The sequence below is a fragment of the Indicator indicator genome, chromosome 9 (assembly GCF_027791375.1).
Source record: "Indicator indicator isolate 239-I01 chromosome 9, UM_Iind_1.1, whole genome shotgun sequence".
Classification (NCBI taxonomy): domain Eukaryota; kingdom Metazoa; phylum Chordata; class Aves; order Piciformes; family Indicatoridae; genus Indicator; species Indicator indicator.
In genome coordinates this window covers 5996204-6020246 of record NC_072018.1, presented here as the reverse complement: position 1 = coordinate 6020246, position 24043 = coordinate 5996204, and the positions used below count along the sequence as shown (strand labels likewise).

Below are 24043 nucleotides of genomic sequence, written 5' to 3'. Positions count from 1 at the left end.
AAATACTAACTTGGTGTGGTGAGGCTTGAATGTGTTTAGTTTGTCAGGAACGCCTGAGAATTGTGTCATCATGTAACATCCAGTTACACATCCAGTTACACATCCATACAAGATAGAGTTTCTGCTCTGAATAGCAGCACTGAGCTGTGCTATTTCCTCTTGCTTTGTGTTGGACTAACAGTAATTCTGTATTAACCCTCCCTCATAGATAAGACCACAGTAAAGTGGGAATGGAGAGGGAAAAGGGCATATGAAAGCAGGTTAGATACTGTTCTGAACTATCCTGTTGCAGTGCCCTAAAGAGTAGTTTCAAACCATGATAGACATGAGACTATTAAGACATTTGTCACAACCCTTCAGTGAAGCCAGAATTTGCAAACAGTGTACAAACAGAAGGATGAAGAATTCAGTCCCAGTGCTAGACTCTGCTGAGTGCATTCACAAGAGCAGCAGAACTCCAGTGCAGCACATGAACAACAAGGAAAAGGTGTTTTGTCATTTTTGGCAGAGAAGTCAGAGTGCAGCAGCTGTTCCCAACTTGAAGTTTGAAAGGTCAAGGCTGTGTATGCTGATGCCTACAACCTGTCCAATTTGAAAGACCAGCTCTGACATGCTGCTTCTGCCCTAGTGACCAGGCGTGCAGGATGTGCCTGTGATAGCTGTAGGAAGAGTTTGCCATCAGAGGGCGGCCTTAGACTGAGCCTTCCCTGAGTGACGAACTTCGGGCTCTCACAGATGCCGTGTGTGAAACATTTAAACGTGCTGAGCATTTCCAAACTTTCAAAGCCTCTGAAAAAAATGAGTTTCAGCTAGCGTGAGTCTGCATGAAGTTCTGTGAAGGCGAATAGAAGAACTTTGTTCAAGGCAGAGTCTTTTAAGATGTGCGTGTCTTAGGGCTTAAGAGTTTGCAGCATTTTTCTTTTCCAGAAGCAGTGTTTCATGACACAATATTTGTATTTCTGCAACTTATAAATGCTTAGTAAATCTTCTACAAATTCTTTATGAAATAAATTAGTGTTCTGTCAGCTTTTTAAAATTTGTCTTGTAATATGAAATGCAAATGAATGGAAAAACAAATTAGTAAATCATATATCACAACTTGGAGTATTACACAAAGGCTAGCAAACTGACTATGATGTGTAAAAAATGGTTTTTGTCCTTCTGAGCCAGACTCATTATTTTAGCCTATTGGTTTTTCTTTCATGTGGGCTTCCCTTCATTAGGCTGTCTCGTGGACTACAAAAAAAAAAAAAGAAAAAAGCAACCCAAAATACAGGGAAAATATGTTATGCTAGACCACACTACAATGCTGCCTTGGCATCAGAGAGAGGAAGGTAGTGGCTTAGAAAGGAGGGGTGAACAGAAGACAGAAAGCACTGTCTCTTCTTAGATATTTTTGTTTCCAAGGACAACAGCAGCCCTTGCTGAGGAGTTCTGGCCTGCTGTAAAAGAAAATGGTGAATCCTGCATGTGATGTGAGCCCTCCTTGTGAGAGCATAAGCCATGTAGCAGACACACTTGGCAGAGAAATTTCAGGTGATTCAGAGTTGCCCTTTGTTCTCTGTAAGCCTGTTGAATCAATAAAAGGAATTTAATTCACAAATTTATTTCAAGTGGCATTCTCTTCCTGCAGGCTTATTTGAGCAGTCCTTTACAAGGAAATGCCCACTGATGAGTTGTACCCTGGAGGGCATTTCTGCAGGGGAGGGAGACTTGCAAAAAATACTGGGAATGTTTTGGAAAGGAAGTAGCTTTGTTTGCTAAAAATTCCATATTAACAAAATGGTACTTCTTGAAAAGAGCATGCAATAATGGGATGACAAATGCATTAACCCAGTGTGTTCTTACATCTGAACTTCATGCCCAACTCCTTGGTAGATTAATAGAAAACTAAGAGAAGGAAGAATGATTTGGTCATTTAAATTGCTGTTCTGAAAACTTTATTCTGTATTTTTTAGAATTTCACACAGTCATGTTTTATATTTTCACAGATAACATGCTTTAATTTCTTGTTAATTATCCTCCACTGATTTGTTAGGCAGCTGATCTAAAAAAAGAGTAGGATAGGTAGGATTACATAGTGAGCAATGCCAGAGGCCAGAAATGCTGCTTGTGTTTATGCTTCTGTGTATCCATATCATTATTCTTTATATTTTCTTCCTTTATTTTCAATTAGTAAGAATATGGTTGCTTGGGAAAGGAATCAGGATATGAATAGATGTTTATGGGCACAGGGGGTACAGCTGCATTACAAGGAAGGAACAGGTTAGCACTTTAAAAATAGTTCTCTGAAACCTAAGCTGTTTAGCTGGAAATTATCCACAATAGGCTTCTGTTTCAGCTTTATTGATTGATATATATATATCAATCAATAAAAAGATGTCAGTCCTTTCTCAGAAGGTTACTAGATATAGGTACAGAAACTTGAAAATTTAGGAATCAAAAAAAAAAAAAAGTAGGGGAGAAAAAAGAAAAAAGACAATTAAAAAAAAATCATTTTTCCCCTGAAGATTTTCAGTTTCTCCAGGCTTTCGGACAAAATTGTTATGGTAGCTTAATTTATAATTTTTTCCATGTCTGTGAAATATCATTTGTGAAACACTTCATGATGTTACAAGTCTCTAAATAATTCCCTGCTTGAAATGAACATTGACAAATCTCAAGACTTGTTGAGTGAAGGTGTATCTTTCAGCTCTGCTTGGGGGGCCCAAATAGAGCATCCTGTACCCAGAGTCTGGGCAGAGGACTGGAGCTCTGAGCAGCTGCATCCAGCCTGCATTGTCACCTCAGGAAGGTGAAATAGGAAGATCAAAGAGAGAGGAGACTCTGACAAGCAAAGGAGATGCAACAAGGAATTAGATAACAAGTGGGTGATAGGGATGGAGACAAGGACAAAATTTGATGCTGCGAAGATTGACCAGAGAGGCTGTGAAGAAAAAGGGCCTGCTATGTGGAAGGAGGGGAAGAGGAGCAAATGTGCCTGCAAGAAACTACAGCAAACACACGACCATCTGAAACAGTGCTAGTACCTCAGACATTTCTTGTCCTTCTCTGGTCAGCAAACCACCATGGAAGCGTACTAGCGAGATGTGTGCTTATCTTCCTTTGCAGCAGCAGACTCCACTTTGGATGAGGAAGTTGTCATTTTAAAAGCACTGCACTAACATAAGTAAAAAAACACAGAGAAGACATGGTATCTCCCGCAGAAACCATCTGTAAACATATGGGTAGGTCCTATATCAATATTTGTGATAGTTGTGAAGCATTAACATCACAAGAATGTGAGAGAGCCCCCAGACAGTTATTACAGTTTCCTTCTTTTGCCATATTTTCTGCTCTGACTTGAGAAAATGAAGCATAAAAATATGCACAGTTAGGAGACAGCAGTTCCCTCAAAACTGATATGCACAGTTGTTCTTGCATGAAAGAGAGGGATAGGATGTGGTCACAGTGACCAGGTTCTCTGTTTCTTGAGTGACTTGTATCAAAAGAGTCAGAGAATGACAACAAAAATCATACAGGTATTTCTGATTTCATGAAAAAAAATCATATAGTGACTTGTATCAAAAGAGTCAGAGAATGACAACAAAAATCATACAGGTATTTCTGATTTCATGAAAAAAAAATCATATTTTTAGTAGAGTCCTGGCATTTTTCAATGTCATGGTTTTCAGGACTCGACAGCTTGTAGAAGATGACACATTTACTCTTGGTAGCATAATGTCACAGATGCTATCATAGTTCCTATAATAGAGTTGTTCAAAAGAATACGAACCTCTGGCACCTGTATTTCCTTCAGCAATGTCACAAGGCAGCAAGTTCTACAGCTCAATTCATACAGTCTATTAAAAAAAAATAATAAAAACTTCATTTATCCCCCCTAAGCCTTTGTGGACTTTTGATCTCAAATATGTCTCTCCTCATTTATTAGGAGATATGGGAAGCAGCAGTTCCCATAGCATTTACTCTTTACCATTCACAATACAGATTTTTTTATATATATACATATATGTTCTCCTTGTGGCTTCTCATTACACCACCTGAGTTACCTCAGGAAACTGCCTTAGTGGTTTTACCTCCATGATGAGACTGCAGTTGACTCAGTGTGTTTGGACCCTGCACAAATTTCCAAGTACGCTTACTTGCGTGCAACGCAGCCCATCCAGCTGTGACCTCAGACCTTTTTTTTTATTTTATTTTCTTCCCTTTCTGCCTGAGGATATCAAAAGCATATTTTTACACTTCAGTTTGATAGGTAAAAAATAGAACCACTAGGCGGACAAAGACTGCTAGAAAATATAGAGCTATTGTCTTTGATGACTAATAACAAATTATGCGAGTAACAAGCAAATTGCAGCATTTCCAAAGGCATCATTTGTCTGTTTAATGCATGGCAAACAACAGTGCACCAACAGCAACAGACACTTTTCATATGTTTTTAAGGAATGCTGAAAAATTTAAAACCCTATCCTCATGAATCTACTGTCCTTATGTCAAAAGACAATCCCTGAGATTGTTTAGGTAGAAAGTGTTTCCCTAAAATGTTACTTTATTTTGCCATTTGTGCTGATTGTTTTGTCTTTTTGCAACTACTGGATTCCATTTTTGTCTTTAGCGGACAGTTGTTGCATTTGAGCTCATTCAGACTGTGAGAAGCTGCAGAGCGCTGCTTTCTGTCTTGCCTTGACATTAAAATGATTTGCTTTCAAAAACATTTCTATCTGCCTTATATTTTTGTATGACTAAAGGATCAGCTTCTTCAAATGCCCAGTTTTCAACATTTTCCACCTCTATCTGTGCTCAGCAGTTTTTCAAAAACATTATCTTTGCCTGTCGCGGCCCTCTGAGAGTTCGAAGACCTCAGTTTCACATCACTTCAGCCCAGCACAAACCCACACTGGTGCAAGGATGGGCAATCTTGCCCTCTTTTTTTTTTTCTTTTTTCCTTTTCTCCCTGTCTAACCCCTTATTTGTTCCCCTTTTCCTTATACCAGCATTAGTGAAGCAAACTGATCTAGCTGAAAAACCACTGACCCTCCCACAAACGGTTAGCCTACAGCCAAACTGGTTCCCTGAGCCAACCTACCATATGGCTACATGAATCCCAGTGCCAGAACTTCAGCAGCTGGAGGCAAGAGGAACCACTCCTTTTGCAGCCGAACATATCTGTGCCAGACTGAGCTGATCACGAAACTGTAGCTGTAAACTCTCCTGTTGCAAGCAACTTAGCGACAGACCCCTTGAACCTGCCCAAAACAGCTTGCAGAAACAATTGTACAGAAACAATTGTACTAAATTCTATCTTCCAACTCTACTGCTCAAAGTCTCATTTTGCTGCTTCATTCTGAGATGGTTGCTCTTCTTGGGTCCTCATCAAGCAGAATACTTGAGCTCTGGATTAATTTTAAGTTAATATTCCAAATAACTATGTGCTTGCGTTTAAGGTACTTAATTGAGCTTGTTCCCTTTTTACACAGCACTGGCTCCCTGGCTAGGGCTCCTAGTGACCGTGACAGGGAAGATGCTGATGGTGGTAATATGCTGTCACAATTACTATTTGTCTATGCTGAACATCACAGATGTTCTGCCACCAGTGGATGATGACACAGAGCTGAATTCTGCCATCCTTGCTAAAAATAAATGAGACACACTGTTACAGTGGAACCACCTGCCATGAAGTCCACCTCATAAAGAAATCCTAAACATATCCGTGGAGGGGTCAGTTGGTCTGAGCAAGCAGGGGCTTTGGAGTACCAGGCAAGGGTTCTGAAGACTAACCAAATTCTACTTCATTTGAAGTCACTTATTCTATGTTCAAAGTTAAACCAGCATTGTAGTCCTCCAGCAGACCCTACCCATGGGTATGTGTCCTCTGTATTCACAAATGAGTATTAGCTGCAGGTAGAGCAGGGGTATGATCAGACTTGAATGTGACTTGTAGCCTGTTCCCCCAGGGTCAGCAACATACAGCTCTGTTACACAGCCACCTCTTAGCAGTGTCTTTGCTGTTGGGTTAAAGCATGAAGATCCCTTGTACCTTCCAGATGCTGCTTGCCACTGCCCAAGGAATCCACCACTGTTATCCGCCTGAGGAGCACAAAGGAGAGAAGTGCCTTTTCTAGCTGTCGTTTTTAGATCACTGGCATTTCAGAAACACCTAATGTGATGCAGATGGAGCACACTGTGCACTGGCTGGCTTTCAGTGGAGGCACTGACATGCCCTGTGATTAATTACCTGTGCTGGGAGTAAATAAGGCTCAGCCAAGCCTGGCTGCTCTGTCTCTGCCATTCTGCAGGACACTGAATGCTTACAGTAGGTATCTGAATATAGATAAGGTTCTGGGTAGGTATAGCTGACTTGTTTGAGAAATAGGTAAAAATGATGGAATTTGTACAATTTTACTGCTTTCTACTTCAGTTGAAATTGCCACTTTTTCTTCCCTTAGTCTGCTCTGGGATGTTTTGCAGCATTTCACAGTTAAAACTGGACTAAGTCAGTCCTTAAGGGCTTATTTAAGCAGCTGAATTAAGCTGGAATTACTACGTTTCTAACTGGCATTAGGTTGTGGAAGAAAATATCTTCACTTCAACCTAGTTCATAGCAAAGTTGTTTGGTTTGTTGTTTGGGTTTTTTGGTTGGTTGGTTTGTTTTGGTTTTGATTTTATTGTGATGATGGTGTTGCTGCTGCTGTTGTTGTTGGGTTTTTATATATTCTTTTTTTCTGACAACATATTTCCTTTAAGCACACCAGTTTTGTAGCATTCTATTTGTGATTTAATGCACATGGAGATACATGTGTGTTACTTCTATAATGGAACTAGAGGGGAGGAAAAAAAAAAGAAAATCTGTCCATCTGCAACAGTTTAGAAGGGAAGAGCTATTGTTTTCCAATTTTTTTTCAACCTACAAAAGCCTGCTTTTCACTATCTAGTTGTTAGTAGAGGAGGACAGGGAGTGGAGTTCTCTATCCAAGAAACACAAATTGGAGAGACATACTGACACGGGTATGTAAAAGTTTGATTGTGTAACTAATTGTCTAGAAAGCCCCTATGAAACAACATCTGGATAACATTAAAGCAGGTGGATTTGTATCTTGAAGAGTCAACCATATGCCAGAAAAAAAGTACAGCGTGGGATTATCTTTCCTGGAACGGGCTCAGGAAAAATAACTCTCTTTCAATTAAAACGCACCTGAGATCTCGATATGAAAAGCTACAGGTTGCTTATTCCTGTTTTCAATATATTGAGTCAGTATTTCCAAGAGTAGAAGAGTTCAAAGGTAAAATGTTGGTGAAGGAAGTGAACACAGTCAGCTTCTCAGCTTGTTAAAATCTTGCAGGAGTGGGCTGATAGTTTTACTATCCCTTTTGGTCCTCAGCTGGCATAAATAGCAAAGCTCTGTTGAAGTGCATGGAACCGTGCCATGTAATACCGGCCTGAAATCAGGCCCTCAACATTGGGGGCAAGATGCCTTCTCACTGTCAAACTCCAGAGCAGCTCCTCCCTGAAAGCAGGTCTGAAGCCATATTCTGGCCCATGACAAAGCATCTACCCAATTTGTTACTCCAAGTGGCTCTCTTAAAAAGTTTGCTGCTTCAGATAAATTATGAACAAGCCACTATCTTTTATCATTTATCTCTGTTGTGTCCTCTCTGCATTTTTTTCCTTAAACCATGTTAATTTTGAGCTATTAGGCCTTCTAAAAGCCTGCAGAAATAAATGAGCTGAAAGTGCCAGTATGCAATACTGTCTGTCAAATAAAAACAGAACCAGCATTTTTCCGAAAATTGCCAACACCTTAGCACTTTGCAGTAAAACAAATATTTTTTTAAGTGATGCAACAAATCTAAACTCCAAGTTTTCCAGTAGTGGGTGAATTGCAGATGCAATGAGTCCGTTTTTATTGTACCATCCAGGTAATTAATCCTGCATTTCAATAGAATCCCAGTAAACTGACTGTGTATCATTTTATGTCCCAAGCAGCATGAAGATAACTTGTGAACTGAGACCAAAATAAATATTCTGCTGGGATCTTCCTCCTTATCTGACATGGAGGGTCCTGTAAAGGAATAAAAAAAGAGCATTGAAATACAGTTACAAACTTCAAGGTTTTTATTGCTCTTATCAGGACAGTGTATAAGATGGTTGTGTATATGATGTGTGTATGTGGTCTTTGACCACCCAACACGAGAAAGAAAAGTGTTGACACTTGCTAAAGAAATAGGTTCCTCCCAGCCACCCATCCATAAATATGGTGTGCAGCAATCGTCTCCCAATGTGCTCTTTTTTCCCCACTCCAGATATATGTGAGTGCTCTCATCTTTTATTTGGCTCTTTAATGCATCCTTGCACATTAAATTACTACTCTGGGATGTTGCTAAAACATTAAAGTGGCCCTTTTGCATCAGCACTGGCTGGCTGAAGTGAGATCTATAGGGAATCTTGAAAGAGGATCTGTCCCATCAAAACCTGGTTGAGGAATATAGGTTTAGCAAGGGAAGATTGCAAAGGAAGAAATGTTCAACTTTTGGGGGGGTTGTCTGGAACTTGCTTTGGAGCCTAAATTTCTGGTACCTAAATAAATAGAGACAAACTGATCAACTCTGGCCCATGTGCATATGGTTTGATAAATAGCAAGCAGCCTGGAATCTTGAGTGGCTGACACTATGTTTCCAGCGTTGTGGTAAACAGCTGAATAGAATGGAGAAGGCAGCAAAGCCTTCAGCTGCACTCGCCAAGAACATCTGCACTTACAAAAACTTTCCCTAATTGCAAATCTAGTAGTTTCAAATGCTGCAGACTGAAAGTTTGGAAACTAGCTCAGGGGCTGCTAAGATAGCAAGAAGCAGCAGTGGTTTTGAGCCCCCAGTTCAGGTTACTCCATCACCCTCCTCCTTGTAACTTGGGCATTCAGGAGGTGCTAATAACATCTTTACAAATTCTAACAGGAAAAAAAGTCTGTCTTTAGACTTCAGACACATTACTCTGTGGTTCTTCTCTAACTTCTTCTCCTTGCCATCTCCCCTGCCCCCATTTCTCCTCCTCAATATTTTCTCCTGTTTCTTTGAGATCTACTACACCAAAAATATTTTTGGAAATACCACAGACTATTGTTTTTATTAGTGACTGGAAGGCTTTGTAGTAGGATGCTTTTGTGTTTCATTTGTTTTCCTTGCTCTGGCACAGCTGTTTTTGTTTTAGCAGCATTAGAGAGATGGCTAAACTATTTGTGGCCTTTTCTAACCCAGCAGATCTCTTCCACTGAATGCTTTAAACTGAATGACTGAAGCTGTAACTAACAGGTTGTCTGTGTGGGCAGTTTTGTGCATAAAGTTACAAATGCACTGGTTTTATGAGATCTTTTAATTTGTTCAGCAAAATACTGATCACTGTGAAGCAAGTCCCAGTTTCCCTATAAATTTCCCAGCCAGAACATTGACAGAACCTTGACTTGGGAAGATACAGAACAGATGAAGCAGTAGATCTCATTCAAACCTCCGCACGCTCAGAAATGATTAATGGAAAAGAGGTCTGCGTAGGTGTGGTGATTCCTCACGTTGGCCAAGAGGGAATATGAAGAAAAGCCACAGGAAGTGGTGGGCCAGAATGTGGTCTGAGGTGGTAAGTAGCTGCCACAAATGCCTAACTGGCCACAGCAGTTACAAGCAAGAAGATGAGAAATCAGGAAATAGCCAAAAAGTAGTAAATGAAGAACTAGAAGTAAAGTAAAACAAAAAAGTAAATGAAGAGTGAAAATGTAATATATCTGTGCAAAGGTACCTTAAAAGTGGAAATTAGTTGTGCCAGAGGCTTCAGTATTCAGGGTGATATAATGTAAATGATACTCAAAGTATGGGCTGATGAGCAGCAGGAAAATGAAAGTTAGGATTGTAGCTGTGATGTGTCTTGCTAAATCCCAGTCTTTCCACGTGTTCTCACCATTTCTGCTGGGTAGACACAAGCAGCTGCACAGTGATTAGGTTTAGAGAATTGATTCATTAGGCAGTTTTATTTCTGATGAGGTTAGGCAGATGATGGGCCTGGCCTGATTCGTTGAGTGGCTGTGTGAAATTAGGACTGGTACTGGGGAGGCAGCATATGGATATAGGGTAGGTGGCACCATCCCTGTCAGCACCTTACAGCACTGAAGAGCAGCACATATATCAGCTTGGTGGTAAAATATAATGCAGGTGGAGTGGGGAAAGGACATACTATATTTCCTACCTGCAGTAATGTCAAGTGTGACTCTTCTGTTCTATCTGCAATAGGTGGGGAAGCAACTGCACTTGTCAAAAATCACCTCCTTAGCAACACTAGAAAACAAAAGGCTGAGGTGACTTTTCAAGCACATTTTTTTCTCTGCTGTTTGGGGGTGGTTGGGGTTTTTTGGTTGGTTGGGTTTTCATTAGTTGATTGGTTGCTTTGGTTTTGTTTGGTTGGTTTGGATTTTTGGGTTGGTTTGTTTGTGAGTGGGGAGTTTTATTTGGGGGTTTGTTTTGTTTTGTTTCAGTTTTCCTTCACTAAAAATAATTGTTTTCCACTCTCCTGTTAGTTTTGTTGGGGAGCACATCGATGGATTCATGACAGAATGGGATCATGGACAATGCAGACAACAAAATTTGTGTCTGAAAGTCTTGAATGTCTAAATCTGTTGTCAGAGAGTGATATTATCAAGATAAGAGGACAGGGAAACTGAGCAGGACTCAGCAAGAGATTACCTATGTAGATGCATATTAGAGTCACTGGAGTTATACTGAATGTTGATAACAAACTGCAGAAGATCAGACCTTGTGTAATAACAAATTTTAACACATTTTTCCTCTGTCTAAAAAACTGCAACAAAAGCATCAGTCTGAGCTGACCCAAAATGCAGTATTTTCTACTTTCACCTTATTACAGCCACAGAATTAAAAAAAAAAAAAAACCCACACCACCACCAGACAAAAAAAAAAAACCCAAACCAAACATGTATTCAGAGAACTAGCTAAGATACATGAGGACCCTATGGAATATTGTTCGTGAGAAAAGAAATGCATGTTCTGACATCTGTATCAACATCTGTGGACATTCCCTTTACAGCAAATTATGCTGAGAAAGAACATAGTCTGTTTACATGTCCTGTCTTTGCTGAGACATACAGCTACTTCCCTATACTGCTGTCTGTCATTCAGTAGGCTTTATTCAGTAGGACGCTTTAAAGCAAGTTGTTTAGCAGAAGAAAAATTGTATCCCCAGAGCAAATAGTATTTCTGTGGTGAGAAGGAACCTCACAAGTACAGGAATGCCAGTTGTCTGTGCTACATTTCCATAGTAATCAACACAGTTACTTTTATCTCATTCCATGGTTTTATTCTGAATCAACGGATTATTGGTTTTATTCTGAAGCAACGGATACATTTCATCCAAACCTTTTGGCCCTGTTTCTTGCCTGTTACCAATTTTTGCACTGACTGTTTTCCTGACTGACTCATTTCAGGGCTCCAAAGAGTGCGCCAGCTGGCGAAAAACACAAGGTACTTCAGACGAAGACTGCACGAAATGGGCTTCATCATTTATGGCAATGATGATTCTCCTGTTGTCCCTTTACTCCTTTATATGCCTGGTAAGATAGGGTAAGTACTGGGAAAAACAAACAAACAAACAAAAAAAAAAACACACATTGGCAAAATAAACACTGGTCAAGTTCATGGGTTATTTGGTAAACGCTTGGGAAAGTATTGTTATATGTGGTAGATGTTTCACAAGTGAAATATACAATGTTAGGTGAATTAATCATTTATTTGTATTCTATTTTAAATTTGGCCCTAGAGTTAATTTTGAGCTGTTCCAATATTCAGGGATTTTAAAGTTTTTCTTGCCTTTTTTTTTTTTACTTGCTCTGGGGTAATACTTTTGACAGTATTTTGTTTTTTTTAATTTGTAATCATTAAAAACAAAACATTGCCTTTGAAGTATGAATTGTTTTGGATGGATGTTATTTTTCTCCATCTGACTTTTGAATGTCTTTTGTATGTTTTGCCATTCAGTACCTATCCAATTCTGCACTGTCAGAAGTCAGCAGTAATATAGTGTAAGTAAGGGTTGAGCTGTTAGGAGTATTTGCAAGTTCCTTAGCGTGGTGGGTTGAAAATTCCCACATCCCCACACCCCCCCCAACATTAAATTTTCCAGACCAGCTCAGTTGGAAGCAAATGAAACATTCTCCCGTGGGACTGTTTAGAACTATCATTATTTTCCTTTTCACACCCAATGGTGATTTATATTTTACTACTTTCTGCTCAAGATCTGTGAAAATTTTTTAAAGGCATAGCCTAAAACTACCACACTTAGTGTGGCTAAGTGCTCTAGGTCTAGCACAGAAAACACAAGAGGTTCCTAAACTGGCGGAGTAATTGTGAGAGCAAAGAAGCCATCACACAGACAGTTTTGATCTGTTTAGTGTGCAGGATCCCTGCTTTCATACCTTCCAGAAGCCCAGCTTCAGTGCTTAGGGACTGTGAATGCCCGCGTTTCCGTTTGTACTTAAAGCCTTTCACTGACATAAATGAATCATGTCCATTCTTCAGTGCTCTTGCTGCCATCATGCTTCTAATGTTTGGCACTCACTTGGCTTCACGAGCAGCTGAGCAGCAAAGATTCTCAGTCGTGCTGGTAAAATTCTGGTTCTTATTGAATTCAGTGGGAATTACCATCCACTTCAATTGAAGACAGGATTTTACCCATTGTTTTATTATACTTGAATGTTTTCTCTCTGTGATTCATTTATTGGAGATAGTTTACCCTTGGTTTTTTTGTCTTCTTTTCTCTCCTTAGGGCTTTTGCAAGACTCATGTTAGAAAGAAATATCGGGGTGGTTGTGGTTGGGTTTCCAGCTACTCCCATCACAGAATCCAGGGCTCGGTTTTGTGTATCAGCTGCACATACGCGGGAGATGTTAGACACGGTAAGCATAGCAGATGTCCTGCTGAAATTCACTTCAGATGCAAAGGAGGTTGTAAGAAATTGTGTGTCTGTTGCTTTGAATCTCAATAATTCATTTTAATTTTTGTTGTTCTGGCCTTGTCACTTGATCTTTAAAGGTGTTTTAGCATTATATACTTTATTTTTTAAAATAAATCATGGGATGGTTAACTTGGCTATGTTCTTCTATTTCTAATAGTGACAAAATCTGTCATCCCTAATAAAGACCTACAGGAAGAGCACAGCAAGATAAAAGTTAAATGCTAGGTCGAAGCTATCAGAGTAGGTAACCTGAAACTACATGGAAATAATTGCAAATCAAGTTTTCTGTACCTTTATTTTCATTCCATATTTCCACATATTTCTTGAGTTGCAGAAGTATATGAGACAGCCTTGGGCATACAGGTGGAAATTGTAAACAGTACTTGTAACTGTTTGAACCTAATGAAGTTGAATTGGTGTTGTCTGGCCTCTCTTAGTTCTCTGGTATCTTTCTCTGATATCTCCGTATCTTTCTCTGATATCAGAAACACTGTTAAGAGTATGTAGAGATTTCCATGGTAAGCCTCCATTCCAGTTTAAAATAACCTCTGAAAATTTCCATCTCGTTTTCTTGCTGAAGGTGTTTCTGGCCTGGCTTCATACACGTTCTTTCATTCACAGAATAAGCCAGGTTAGAGGCATGGAACATGGAGGTTTAACAGTAAATTTCAGGCTTTCTTTTCCCTCTCTTTGCACAAATACAATGGTCAAAGGAAAAAAAAAAATGAACATGGAAGGCATTAGAGTTAAAGATGCCACTCCTTCATGTAGACAAACACCTGTGCCTGCAGAGAGCGTCTGGCTCTCCATTTGCATCCTGAGATTCATGTGGAGCTTGAGGCCAGAGCCCTGTCCAGCTGACCCGCTCCCATGCCCGTGTAAACCCCTCTCAAACAACATTGAAAAACCTGCCTTGCATGTGTGCAGTGTAAAATTCCTGCAGCTCTTAAAGGGGCAGTATTGATTAACAAGGTATAATACCATAACAATAGCATTGCATAGAAGAGGACGTAGCTGTGTACTCGTGTCAGTCATCGCCAGCATTTGCTGTCTGATTGTGTAGATTTTCATTCACGCAACTTGTAACAGATGATGACACAACGGGAAGAGTAATTTTCAAGAGGTTGCAGCTTTGGTTTTCTTCCTCTTTCTTCACCCCTAAATGTCAAGCCCTTTACATCTTTTGGTCATCACTGCATGTTCGATTCCTGCTACCTGCATGTTGCTGTTTCCTCATACCAGTGAAGGTCTCAAAACATTCCCCAGCCATCATTCTTGAACATGGTATATTTTTGCCTTTGAGAGTGGAGCGTTGCTGTAGTCCTTGTCACATTCTTTAAACGTTCTTACAGTGTGGAGGAATGGAAATGCCCAGAGTTTAATTACTTGCAGATGGAAAGTTTTTAGGACAAACACTTTGTGAATATGCCTAAACCCAGGGTAACAACAGGTAACAAGCTCAATGAAAACTTCTCCCTTTGGCAAAATTTGTTTTGAATCTCAGCCTAGAACTAAACCAAAGAAAAATCCATGAAAGGGCAAGCTCCCAAGAATAACTTCCTTAATGACCTTGAAGCTATCTCTCTATATAAACCATTACTCCTTTTTGTTCTTGAGCTTATTTTAGTGCTTCCCAGAAATTGGCTCAAAGTCAAGATTCACATTTTCTTTGATGCCAAAAGGTTGGCTGCTCTTGAATGTGGATCAGAATGCTGCAGAACACTGAACTTACTTCTCTGTGGTATAGAGTTCCCTGATTACTTTGGAATTTATTGAGAGCTGGGGATACAGCTCAGCAAATTGTATTACAATATTAACGCATTACTAATTATGCCTGTGATATTAATACAAAAAGAAAATGGAGTGCACTAAAAATATCTTAAATGATTGAGACTGTTTACAATTACTCTGATCAGCACTGTGGCTGAGTCTTATCTAAGAAAATGCAGTGGTAACTCCAGTCTTTGGGATCTACAGGAAAATATTGAAGCATTGCCTTGTACATCCCTTTTGCACAAGCAAAGATAACTTTTCATGAGGATTATTATTTACTTGGGCTTTTGGGAAAAGGTCATTCTTTTACATCTGTGATCAATTAATATACTTACTAAGAAACTGTAACCTGCTGAAGGAGTAAATTCTGTTCTTGTACATATACAATGGCATTGATTCACTACAGGAGAATGAGAGCAAAATTTGCCCATTTGACCTTTAAAATTTCTTTAAGTGATACTTTTATGGTCTTGTTCTGCTGTAAAGTAGAGGTTGCTAGGACCTCGTCTTTTTTCCTAAGAGAATTGACATCGTATTATGGTCTTACAGGTATTGAATGCTCTGGATGAATTGGGTGATTTTCTACATCTGAAATACTCACGGTATTCCAAGTCATCTCATCCTGAACTGTATGAAGAAACTAGGTTTGAACTTGAAGATTGAGTTTCCCATCCGTGAAGAGAACACTATGAAAGCTGGGGGGAAGCCCCAAACACCGAAAAATATGAATGCATTTCTTCCCTTCTAAGGACAATTTGTTTCTCAGTTAAATGAAAGGACGGGAAGCTCAGGTGTTGCATTTTATTGTTTCAAATTTCTGTATTGCAGAGACTGAAATAATGATACAGATTTGCCTCTTCAGGAGATCTGTCCTTTTTATGGTGTTCTTGATGCAGAATGAATGCATCCACTGATCGAGTTGCTAAGGTAAAGCTTTTGTTACAGCCCCTTTTTATGAAGAGTCTTCAGATAGTCTTAATTGTGACTGAAATAATAAAGTTTAAAAACTGAATGTATTCCAGTGTAATATGGTAATATAGCTGAGCTTCAGCAGTGAGATTGCTTTTACATGTTAAAGAGCATAAATCAAGACATTGATGCAGACTGCTGCAGAGGAATGAGCAGAAAGTAACCTCTTTGACTAAGTTGTCCTATCAGGCATTTCTCCAAGGATGGAAAATGTTGGAAGGTGACTAATGTAGTGAACAAAAAAAGTAGCCTGATCAGATCATGTATTTCTGAGAGCAGGTTATGGGAAGGGGAAAATGCCTCTTCCCCTCCATGGACTTTTTCAGCCACTTAAGTACACTACAAGCTTTGCAACACACAAAAAAATCTTGGCTTAGGCATAAACAGAAATGCTTTTCAGCTAACACATTTGACCTACAGCCTGTCACGTCTTATCACAAACAAAGGTCTTCAGCAGGCTTGCTCCCTTTTAGTGTAGCAGTAGTAAATAATTTTAATAACCATTTAACTTTCCCGTAAAAACCTTGATCAAAACAGTCAGATACTTGCAGTCCACAAACTGCAGATGACATTTATGGGCCCATTCCTAAGTTTTTTGAACTACTTATGGGCTTAATAAAGTCACTAACAAGTACAAAATGCTGAAGTTGTTAGTTAGAATTTAAAGTACGAGATACCATAAGCAGTCCTGCCACCTGTTATATTGAAAGCTTCATCATTTTAAAGTGAGCTAAATTCATCTTCTTAATAACATTTCCTGAAATACTCTTGTGTGTTTTATGCATGTCAGGGGTTGTTTTGTTTTTCACTTGTCTAGTTGCAGACTTTTTTGAGTAGATAGTTTTTCAAATAATTATGTCATCTGAAGGGGAAGATGTCATTGTCCCCTTTTCCACTGCTCAAAGATACTTGAAGGAATTGCTACAGCTGGCAGATTCCCTGCAATGCCTGCAGCAGCATTATTATCAGGCTTATGTGGGCTAAGTTGCTTGAAGGAGATTGGAGACTTTTTTTCTTTTTGCAGTGTTGAAAGGTGGTTCTGCAGCTTTAAGAATGAACTCCAAACCATTCCACACTATCAAATGTCATTGTAAACACATCAGATGAGAGATGTTTAGCTTTCTGTTGCACAGATGTACCACACTTTCATGTTCTCTTGAAAGCTATGGTGTAAACTTAACCCACAGCTGCAATATTAGATTTAAGAACAGAACAATTAAATTGTGGAGTACCAATTACACTATATTACTCCCTGCTTGTTAAAGCAGCTTTCAGGATATAACAAGGCTGATTGGTTATGAGGGCCCATTTTTTTGTTGGATTTTTGTTGTTGTTGTGCAAGTTAATAAAAATCCAGTGATGCTGTAACTTTAAGAACTGATTACAAAACATTCCATAATATCCAATGTCAGATTTAGGAAACATGTATCAAGGGCTGGAGGAGGACTAAATGGTGTCATGCGATTCTTCACATTGGTAGACGGACTTGAAAAACATTGGAGAGGTTGAAGGGAGCTGTGTTTGTGCATCAGAGCAAGTTCACCATATAAACATGAAAATAAGCACAGGACAATGAGAAATTAGGAACTGTGAACTTCTTTAAGAAACCCAGTGAATGGTGATGTACAGTTCTGTTACGTGCAGGGTGAGTGCACTTACTGGGAAAGAGCTGGGCTGAGAGGTTTCTGCAACCTGTTCCTTGAGGGAAAATACTGAAATTCATATATTGCATTTTGATCTCTAGTGCTGAACACCTGTGGCCAGATCCTCAGTTGACTTTTGACCTTCCATCTTGGGGTATCCAGCCATAGTTTATGTTTCAGCAAACGTTATTGCACATGCTGTTGCAGGCAACACGCTATTTCCCTCAAAGAGAGGCCTGAGGCTGATTAAACTACAGAATGATCACTTTTTGTCCCCCTGCAGGGGAATGTTTTCTGTCCAAAGCTGAATTCTTCCTGCCCTCAGAACATTACTCTCACTCATATTAAGGAGAGAGGACAGCTATTTTTTAGAAACTGTCAGCTGATTTATTATATGGTTTCTTCTGATTTCTTCCATCCCTTACACATTACAGAAAGTACAGGCTGACTATCTCTGGGCTCAGGGAACAGTTAGGGAGAAATCCCTGCTCTGCTAGTGCAATAAGAAAACTACTCCCAGGAACTTCAGACTTTTAGATTTTCCCCAAGAGGCTTGGTTATGGTCTGGCACTGGCTTTTCCACCATCATAATCTCAGTGGAGTGTTTCCAAATTTGCATCAATTTTCATGGATTAAGAGTTGATCAGTGATTGGAGACTCTGTTTTAGCTAGCTTAATACAAACTGATGGAGTACTTATTAGGGAATTAGCACACCTAGCACAATGATCACATATCTCCCAGAATATACTCCATCTTCAGGCATGCATGTTCTCAGGAGATACAGTTCTCTGGTTTAGAAGGTTTTGAAGAACTTCCTTCAATAAATAAAAATTGCTGAAGTTGTCATGTTTTAATCCACTGGAAATGTGATCATGAATACACTAACCTTTTGATGGCAAGCTACAATTCTAGCATCTTGTTATCTTACATAAAATCTTGATTGACCTTCATGCTGTGAGATGGCTCAAGAGTTGTCTGTTTGACAGAGTATCTGAATTGTTTACCCTTTCCTGTACCTTTATCCCACCTCATCTTTTAGAAAGCCTTAATTTCCTGAGTTTATCCAACTCTTCAGGGTGGCTCCCTCATCCACTTCTCCTGCCTCTTCTTAATGTTCTTTCTGTTCTGCTAGTTTCTGTCTTCTGGGTCTAGGGAAAAGCATACTGGCAGCTGCAGGGGACCTGAAGTAGGCTCTTTAGGCATTGTCTCATTCTGCCTGTTTTTCCTGGTATCCTCATCAGCTCCTGTAGACTTTAAGCTTTCCTTTTAAATAAGTTTCCTATTGATGGTGCTAAATTAGTAAACTGAACCTAATATGAACAGCCCAAGCTGTTGAACCAAGAATGGACTTGATCTATCACTCATGCAAGTATAGATCAGGTTAAATCTTGCTTTGAAGTCAATACTGTTGGCTTAAAACTAGTGCAACCATGAAAGGAACCTGTCAGTGTGAGGTGAATTTCCTGCACTTATTTCAGAGAGGTTTGAATGCTCCTGTTTCCGGATTATTTCACAGCCATTGCTCTTCACAAGGGACCAGGATATGGGAATGGATTTATTTAAGGTAGGATTTAAATTTTCTTATTTTTCTTTTCTTTTTCTTTCTTTTTTTTTTCCCCAAAATGTGTTTGGCTGAAAGTGCATCACATATTTCTCTGACCTGCTGACACAGGGGATAAAATAATGATGTAAGAAAAGTGTTTATGTATTTTCTAGCCTCGTTAAAGTCCAATAGAGATTCTCTTGTACATGATCTGCTTTTTATTTGTGCATGAATTTTATCATTCTTCAAGTTAAAACACAGATCAGGACCAAATTTTAAAGAAGCCATACCACCATCTGAGAAATGGTGGATGTCATTCAACAGCAGCTGAATTTTTAAGCCTCCAGATGCCTTTAAAAAAGTATCTAGGTGTTTCCCTCATTTAATCACATATTCAGTGCTGGTTTTGCTTACTGCAGACCAGTCACAAGGAGAATGTCACTCTATCCATTCATGAGAAAGAGCTTCAGACATGTCAGGCTGGTTCCACAACCATCACTCAGCTGACCACACTGAATAGTAATTCAGCACCATCAGCACAGGATCTGAATCAGCCTGGTTGCTCAGCAGTTACGTAAGAGGTGAGTGTGTTTCTTTCTCCATATAACATATGTCACTGCTAAGTGCCATAAGAGAGCAATGATAAATCCATTTATATCATGTGTTAATTAAATGAAAAGGGTAATATAGAGGCACAGGATATGGAGATACATGGTGGACCTGGAAACTTTGAGTAGATCCAGTTTTGTGCAAAGAATCTCTTGTGCAAGTGTTACAGGAGCTGTTAAATCTTTTTAACTAGCTAGGTGGAAAACCTGGTCTTTAATATCAAAATAGTAACTGCAAAGCAGGCAAACTGCATCCCATGTGTTAGTCCAATTTGTTTATGAAAAGAAGGCAGGGTAGATAGGATGCCATAGTAGATGTCCCTGATACTTGGTACCTTTTTGGATAGTCGATCATGCCAGGTGCTGTGCCAAGGCCAACAATTATTAACTGTAAATGCACCTGAGTTCAGCAGCGTGTGCTGCAGAGGTAACCAGGCTTCCAGCAGTGCTTCAGCCACCACTTATAGGGAACAGTGCTGCTGCTGAAAATTGTGCAGAGATCATTCTGACGACTGTGCATAGTGTTGTCTTCATTGGGCATCACTGCTAGGATACCACTGCTGGGAGTAGCTGTAGTATGGTGAGAACTGCCTGTGCTGCTCTGCCAGGTATAACTGATGTGGCTCCAGGATAGGCATGACAGTCTGTCCTCTTTTTTGCAGACACAGAAGGACATGGCCTATACGTCTCCCCAGGAGATGAATTGCTCTATGACAGATCAATTCAACCAGAAGATACAGCCAGGACACTGTAGGAAGCCTAGGAAATCTATTCTCACAACTCAAGTACTTGCAATAACAGACAGAAATTTTGGTATGTATGACAATGCTGCTAGATGTAATGGGTGAAGCTTGCCTTTCTATGACTTCTCTTGTAATTGTCTCAAAGAATTTGTTATGAACATGAGCTGACTCTAGTATCCTGTGAATGGCCCAAGGCATATGATCCTAGAGCACAGAACTGATCTCTCGTGCCATGAAGAATCCTCGCATTTGTTGCCCTCATCTTTGTTAGTTCCATTTCCATTCCCAGCACAGCAAGCAGCAGGTCTGTTTCACCAGTTCAGAGCACAGCATAAAGTGATGAGCTATGACTGTTTGGGCCCAATATGACCCTGTATGGTCCATGGCACTGCAGTGAGTGTTTCTTGGCACAGGCTGGCTTTCACTATGCTGCAGATAGCCTCTTGTCAGAAGTATGTTCTTTATCTGCTGACCTCTCCAGCAGCTGTTCTGCAATAGCACAGAAATTATGAAATAAGTGGGAACATTTCAAAAGCATAACTTCCCCTGTGTTTCCTGGAGCTTGTCCTGACACAAGTATCCTCTGTGTGTTCTACTCTCCCCTTGTTGTTACCACACAAACCTCATGACGACTTGCTCTCTGTGCTATACAGAAACTGGGGTTTGTGTTGCTGGGGATCCTACTTTTATGTGGGAGCTGCTTTTCAAAAGCCCTGACACCAAGGATGCAGCCACTCTCAGAGAGGTCAGAAGAGGCATGATATTTGGCATAGTTCCTGGACCATCAATTTGCACTTTTGGCATTTCATTGTGTGCAGAACATCCTGATACAAACTCTCTGACTCCCACTGCACACTCCAATACCCATGTTTTAAAAATTGCTCAGCAAACCACAATAACCTATGTACCAGAGCTCTAAACTGGATGCAAGACACTCAGTTATTATCTGTCTGTGCTCTGTTAAGTAACTGCAGATGAGACACATTAATGTTCCTTGCATCATTTTTATCCCTCCATAAAACTGTGATAGTGGTCCTGATTTTTTTGTAAAACACTAAGTTGAACTGATGAGAAGAGCTACAAAAGAGCTAAGTGTTGTTATTATCTGAGTGATCTTTTTAATTTCTACATCTCAGAACTTCTCCATTAATCCTATTAAATTCATGAGTACTCTGTTTACCAGACCTAGTGTACAAGGCAGTACAATTACGAACACTAATTATAAATCATAGAAAAACATTCTGGAAAACAGATTCTTATTTCCATTCTGTGGAGACATTGTCAGTGTCTTAGTACAATGATGCCAGTTGGATTAGGAAGCTTTTTAAAATATGAATTTATCTTTTCAAAGATTTGTAGCCAAGTCTTTCCAGTTTATTAAAATGTAATTAGTGCCTTCTTGTTAAAATGATGTTCATTGATTTTTAAAGTACACAGACTTCAAAGCTAAAAATAAATAAATAACAAGAGAGATAATTCAAACCAGAGTGGAACAGCTCGGACAGGATCCCAAAGCTGTTGTGTTCAAACAATGCCACAGTATGAGTGGAAATGTGAAGATTAAATCCAAACTCTGCGTGTCAGCTTTCTTGCAAATGACTATCCAGGATTTCAATAAAATGCCCAACCACAACAGATCACGTTACAAGGATTTTTATTGCTTAACAGCTTGTGATAGTCTCCTGTTCCTCTGACACGTATTATAAACCAATGCACCTAGGACCTTGTAAGTATCAGCAGAATTTCGATACCTAACTGTTAGGCTTCTTTGAAGAATAATTTTAAAAGGACAAAAGAGTTCACAAAGATGATGCTGTACTTCAGTGTGGTGTGGCACATGATGGTGTGGTACAGAAGTATGAAACATATTTTGACCACAGTCACGGAGGAAACGATGTAAGTGCTAAAGAGGCAAGTGGAGGTAACTTGAAATTCAGCCATCAGGAATTAAAATATGTGATTGAGGGACATACTGAGAAGACAGCAGAAGCAACACTACAAAGCAACACCTTCTGAAGAATATGGCCTGGAGAACAGAGTGGTGGAGATATCTGTGTGAGAACCCTACCAACGTGCAAAAGAGAGGTTGAAATTAGCTAGTGCAGGAGAGATGAAGCTAAGCAACAAATTTCTTCAGCTGAAGAAGGAAAACAATTCAGAGGCAAAGAAGAAAAGAAGAGAAACTACCCCCCAAAGACAAAATGACAAGACAGTAGAGACAGCCAGAATTGAGGCACCACAGGGCATAATGAAGGGGGAAGGAAAAGACAGACTGATTTTCAGACAAGAAGGAGAGAAGAGGAGATACCACCTCACCATTATAACATGGGTGTCCATGATGGCACATGGGTCCCCTGATTCTTTAGAACCTAAGGAAGGAACAATGTGGAGCCTAAAAGCAGAGAGATTCCTTGTTCTTCCATAACTAGGAGTTATAGATGTGAACCAGTGTTAAAAAAAATAAGGAAAGCTGATGTAAACAAGGATTGTCTTCTATTCAGGACAAGTGACACTGTGAAAACAGATCACAAACAACTCCAACAGAGTAAGGACAATGCTTTAAGGTACAGCCACTATGGTAGTTTTTACACAGAAATCTTCTAGTCCCAATGGAAAATGATAAAGTAATAAAAGTGATATATTTCCTCAGAACTAGCTCTGTGAAGGAAATTTAGGCATGTTTGATCACTGAGACACAAACAGCTAAAGCAGATTCTTCTCTGAGGGTGGCCTTCATTTGGCCACTTGTGATATTAGCCTTCAAGGACAAAAATTGGCAACAGTGAGTAAAACCAGCTTTCAAGTGTAAAACAGGGAGGAATGGGCACAAGAGCCCTGTTTGATTTCCATGCTCGGTTTTAACAGATGGGAAAAGAAATATTTGGTAGTGAATATAGTAAGAGACAACAGACCTCAAAAGAATAAATCCACACTGACAGCAAAGCATTCATTCTGTGCTGGTCCCAATATAGGAAGATTATTTTTTCTAAATTCTTTGAAATTGTCATTCATTTTATAATTGAAGATTTACTGAGTTATGCCATCCATGGTGAGTGCAGAAAGCGGTCAGCTGTGTGATAACATCTAAGCTTTGATTTCTGTATTGTATACAATATAAGTGTTCTGGTCTCTTTCTGCTCTTTGAAAATCAAGAGGCCACCTAAGTTTTAAAACAGCTTCATAGTCATGCCAGACAGTACTGACAGGAGATGTAGTCAGTGAAAACACTTTACCAAGTGGTAAAAATGAAAGTGGGAAAGGATGGAGATAAATGGTTGAGTTCAGGATTGTTCAATTGCTTTAGAAACTGCTGTTTGTAGCAATCTCCTGATCTGACATGTAGGCAGAGATTGAGTTAAGCTATTTCAGTGGTAAGCCTTCATTACCTTGGTTCATTTTGACTTAACCAAGAGCTAAGATTAAAGCAGCCCTGTAGACAGGTAGCAGATAGAGGATTAGAAATGGAAGCAAATTATATGCAATGGAAACTTTAAAAAGGGATGATACTGATGACCACGAGGGAGCAGCAGCTGCTTTCTTTGGTACTTCGGAAGCCAGCAGGGATATTTGTCCATGGATTGTTTTCCATGCATGCAGCACCCTGAGGGCATTTAAGTAAACTACCTACATTTAAATCACTAGCAGCCAAAATAAGTCAGCAAAAAACAGAGAGTTTTTGAATGTAGAGTCAGGATGTTCTCCAAGTCAAATTTTGATTTAAAAATCATCTTAGGGATTTGCACCTCGGTGACATCACTGA

At 39.6% G+C, this 24043-nt stretch overlaps 1 protein-coding gene across 1 annotated transcript in view; it reads left to right on the top strand.

The window, feature by feature from the left end:
* The window catches only part of SPTLC3 (serine palmitoyltransferase long chain base subunit 3), an 85627-nt gene extending 70188 nt beyond the window's left edge, over window positions 1-15439 (top strand). Inside the window, exons 10-12 of the mRNA XM_054383641.1 lie at window positions 11478-11613; window positions 12815-12944; window positions 15326-15439. Coding sequence (XP_054239616.1) covers window positions 11478-11613; window positions 12815-12944; window positions 15326-15439 — 380 coding nt within the window. The remainder of the gene's footprint in view (window positions 1-11477; window positions 11614-12814; window positions 12945-15325) is intronic.
* Window positions 15440-24043: the final 8604 nt, after the last annotated feature.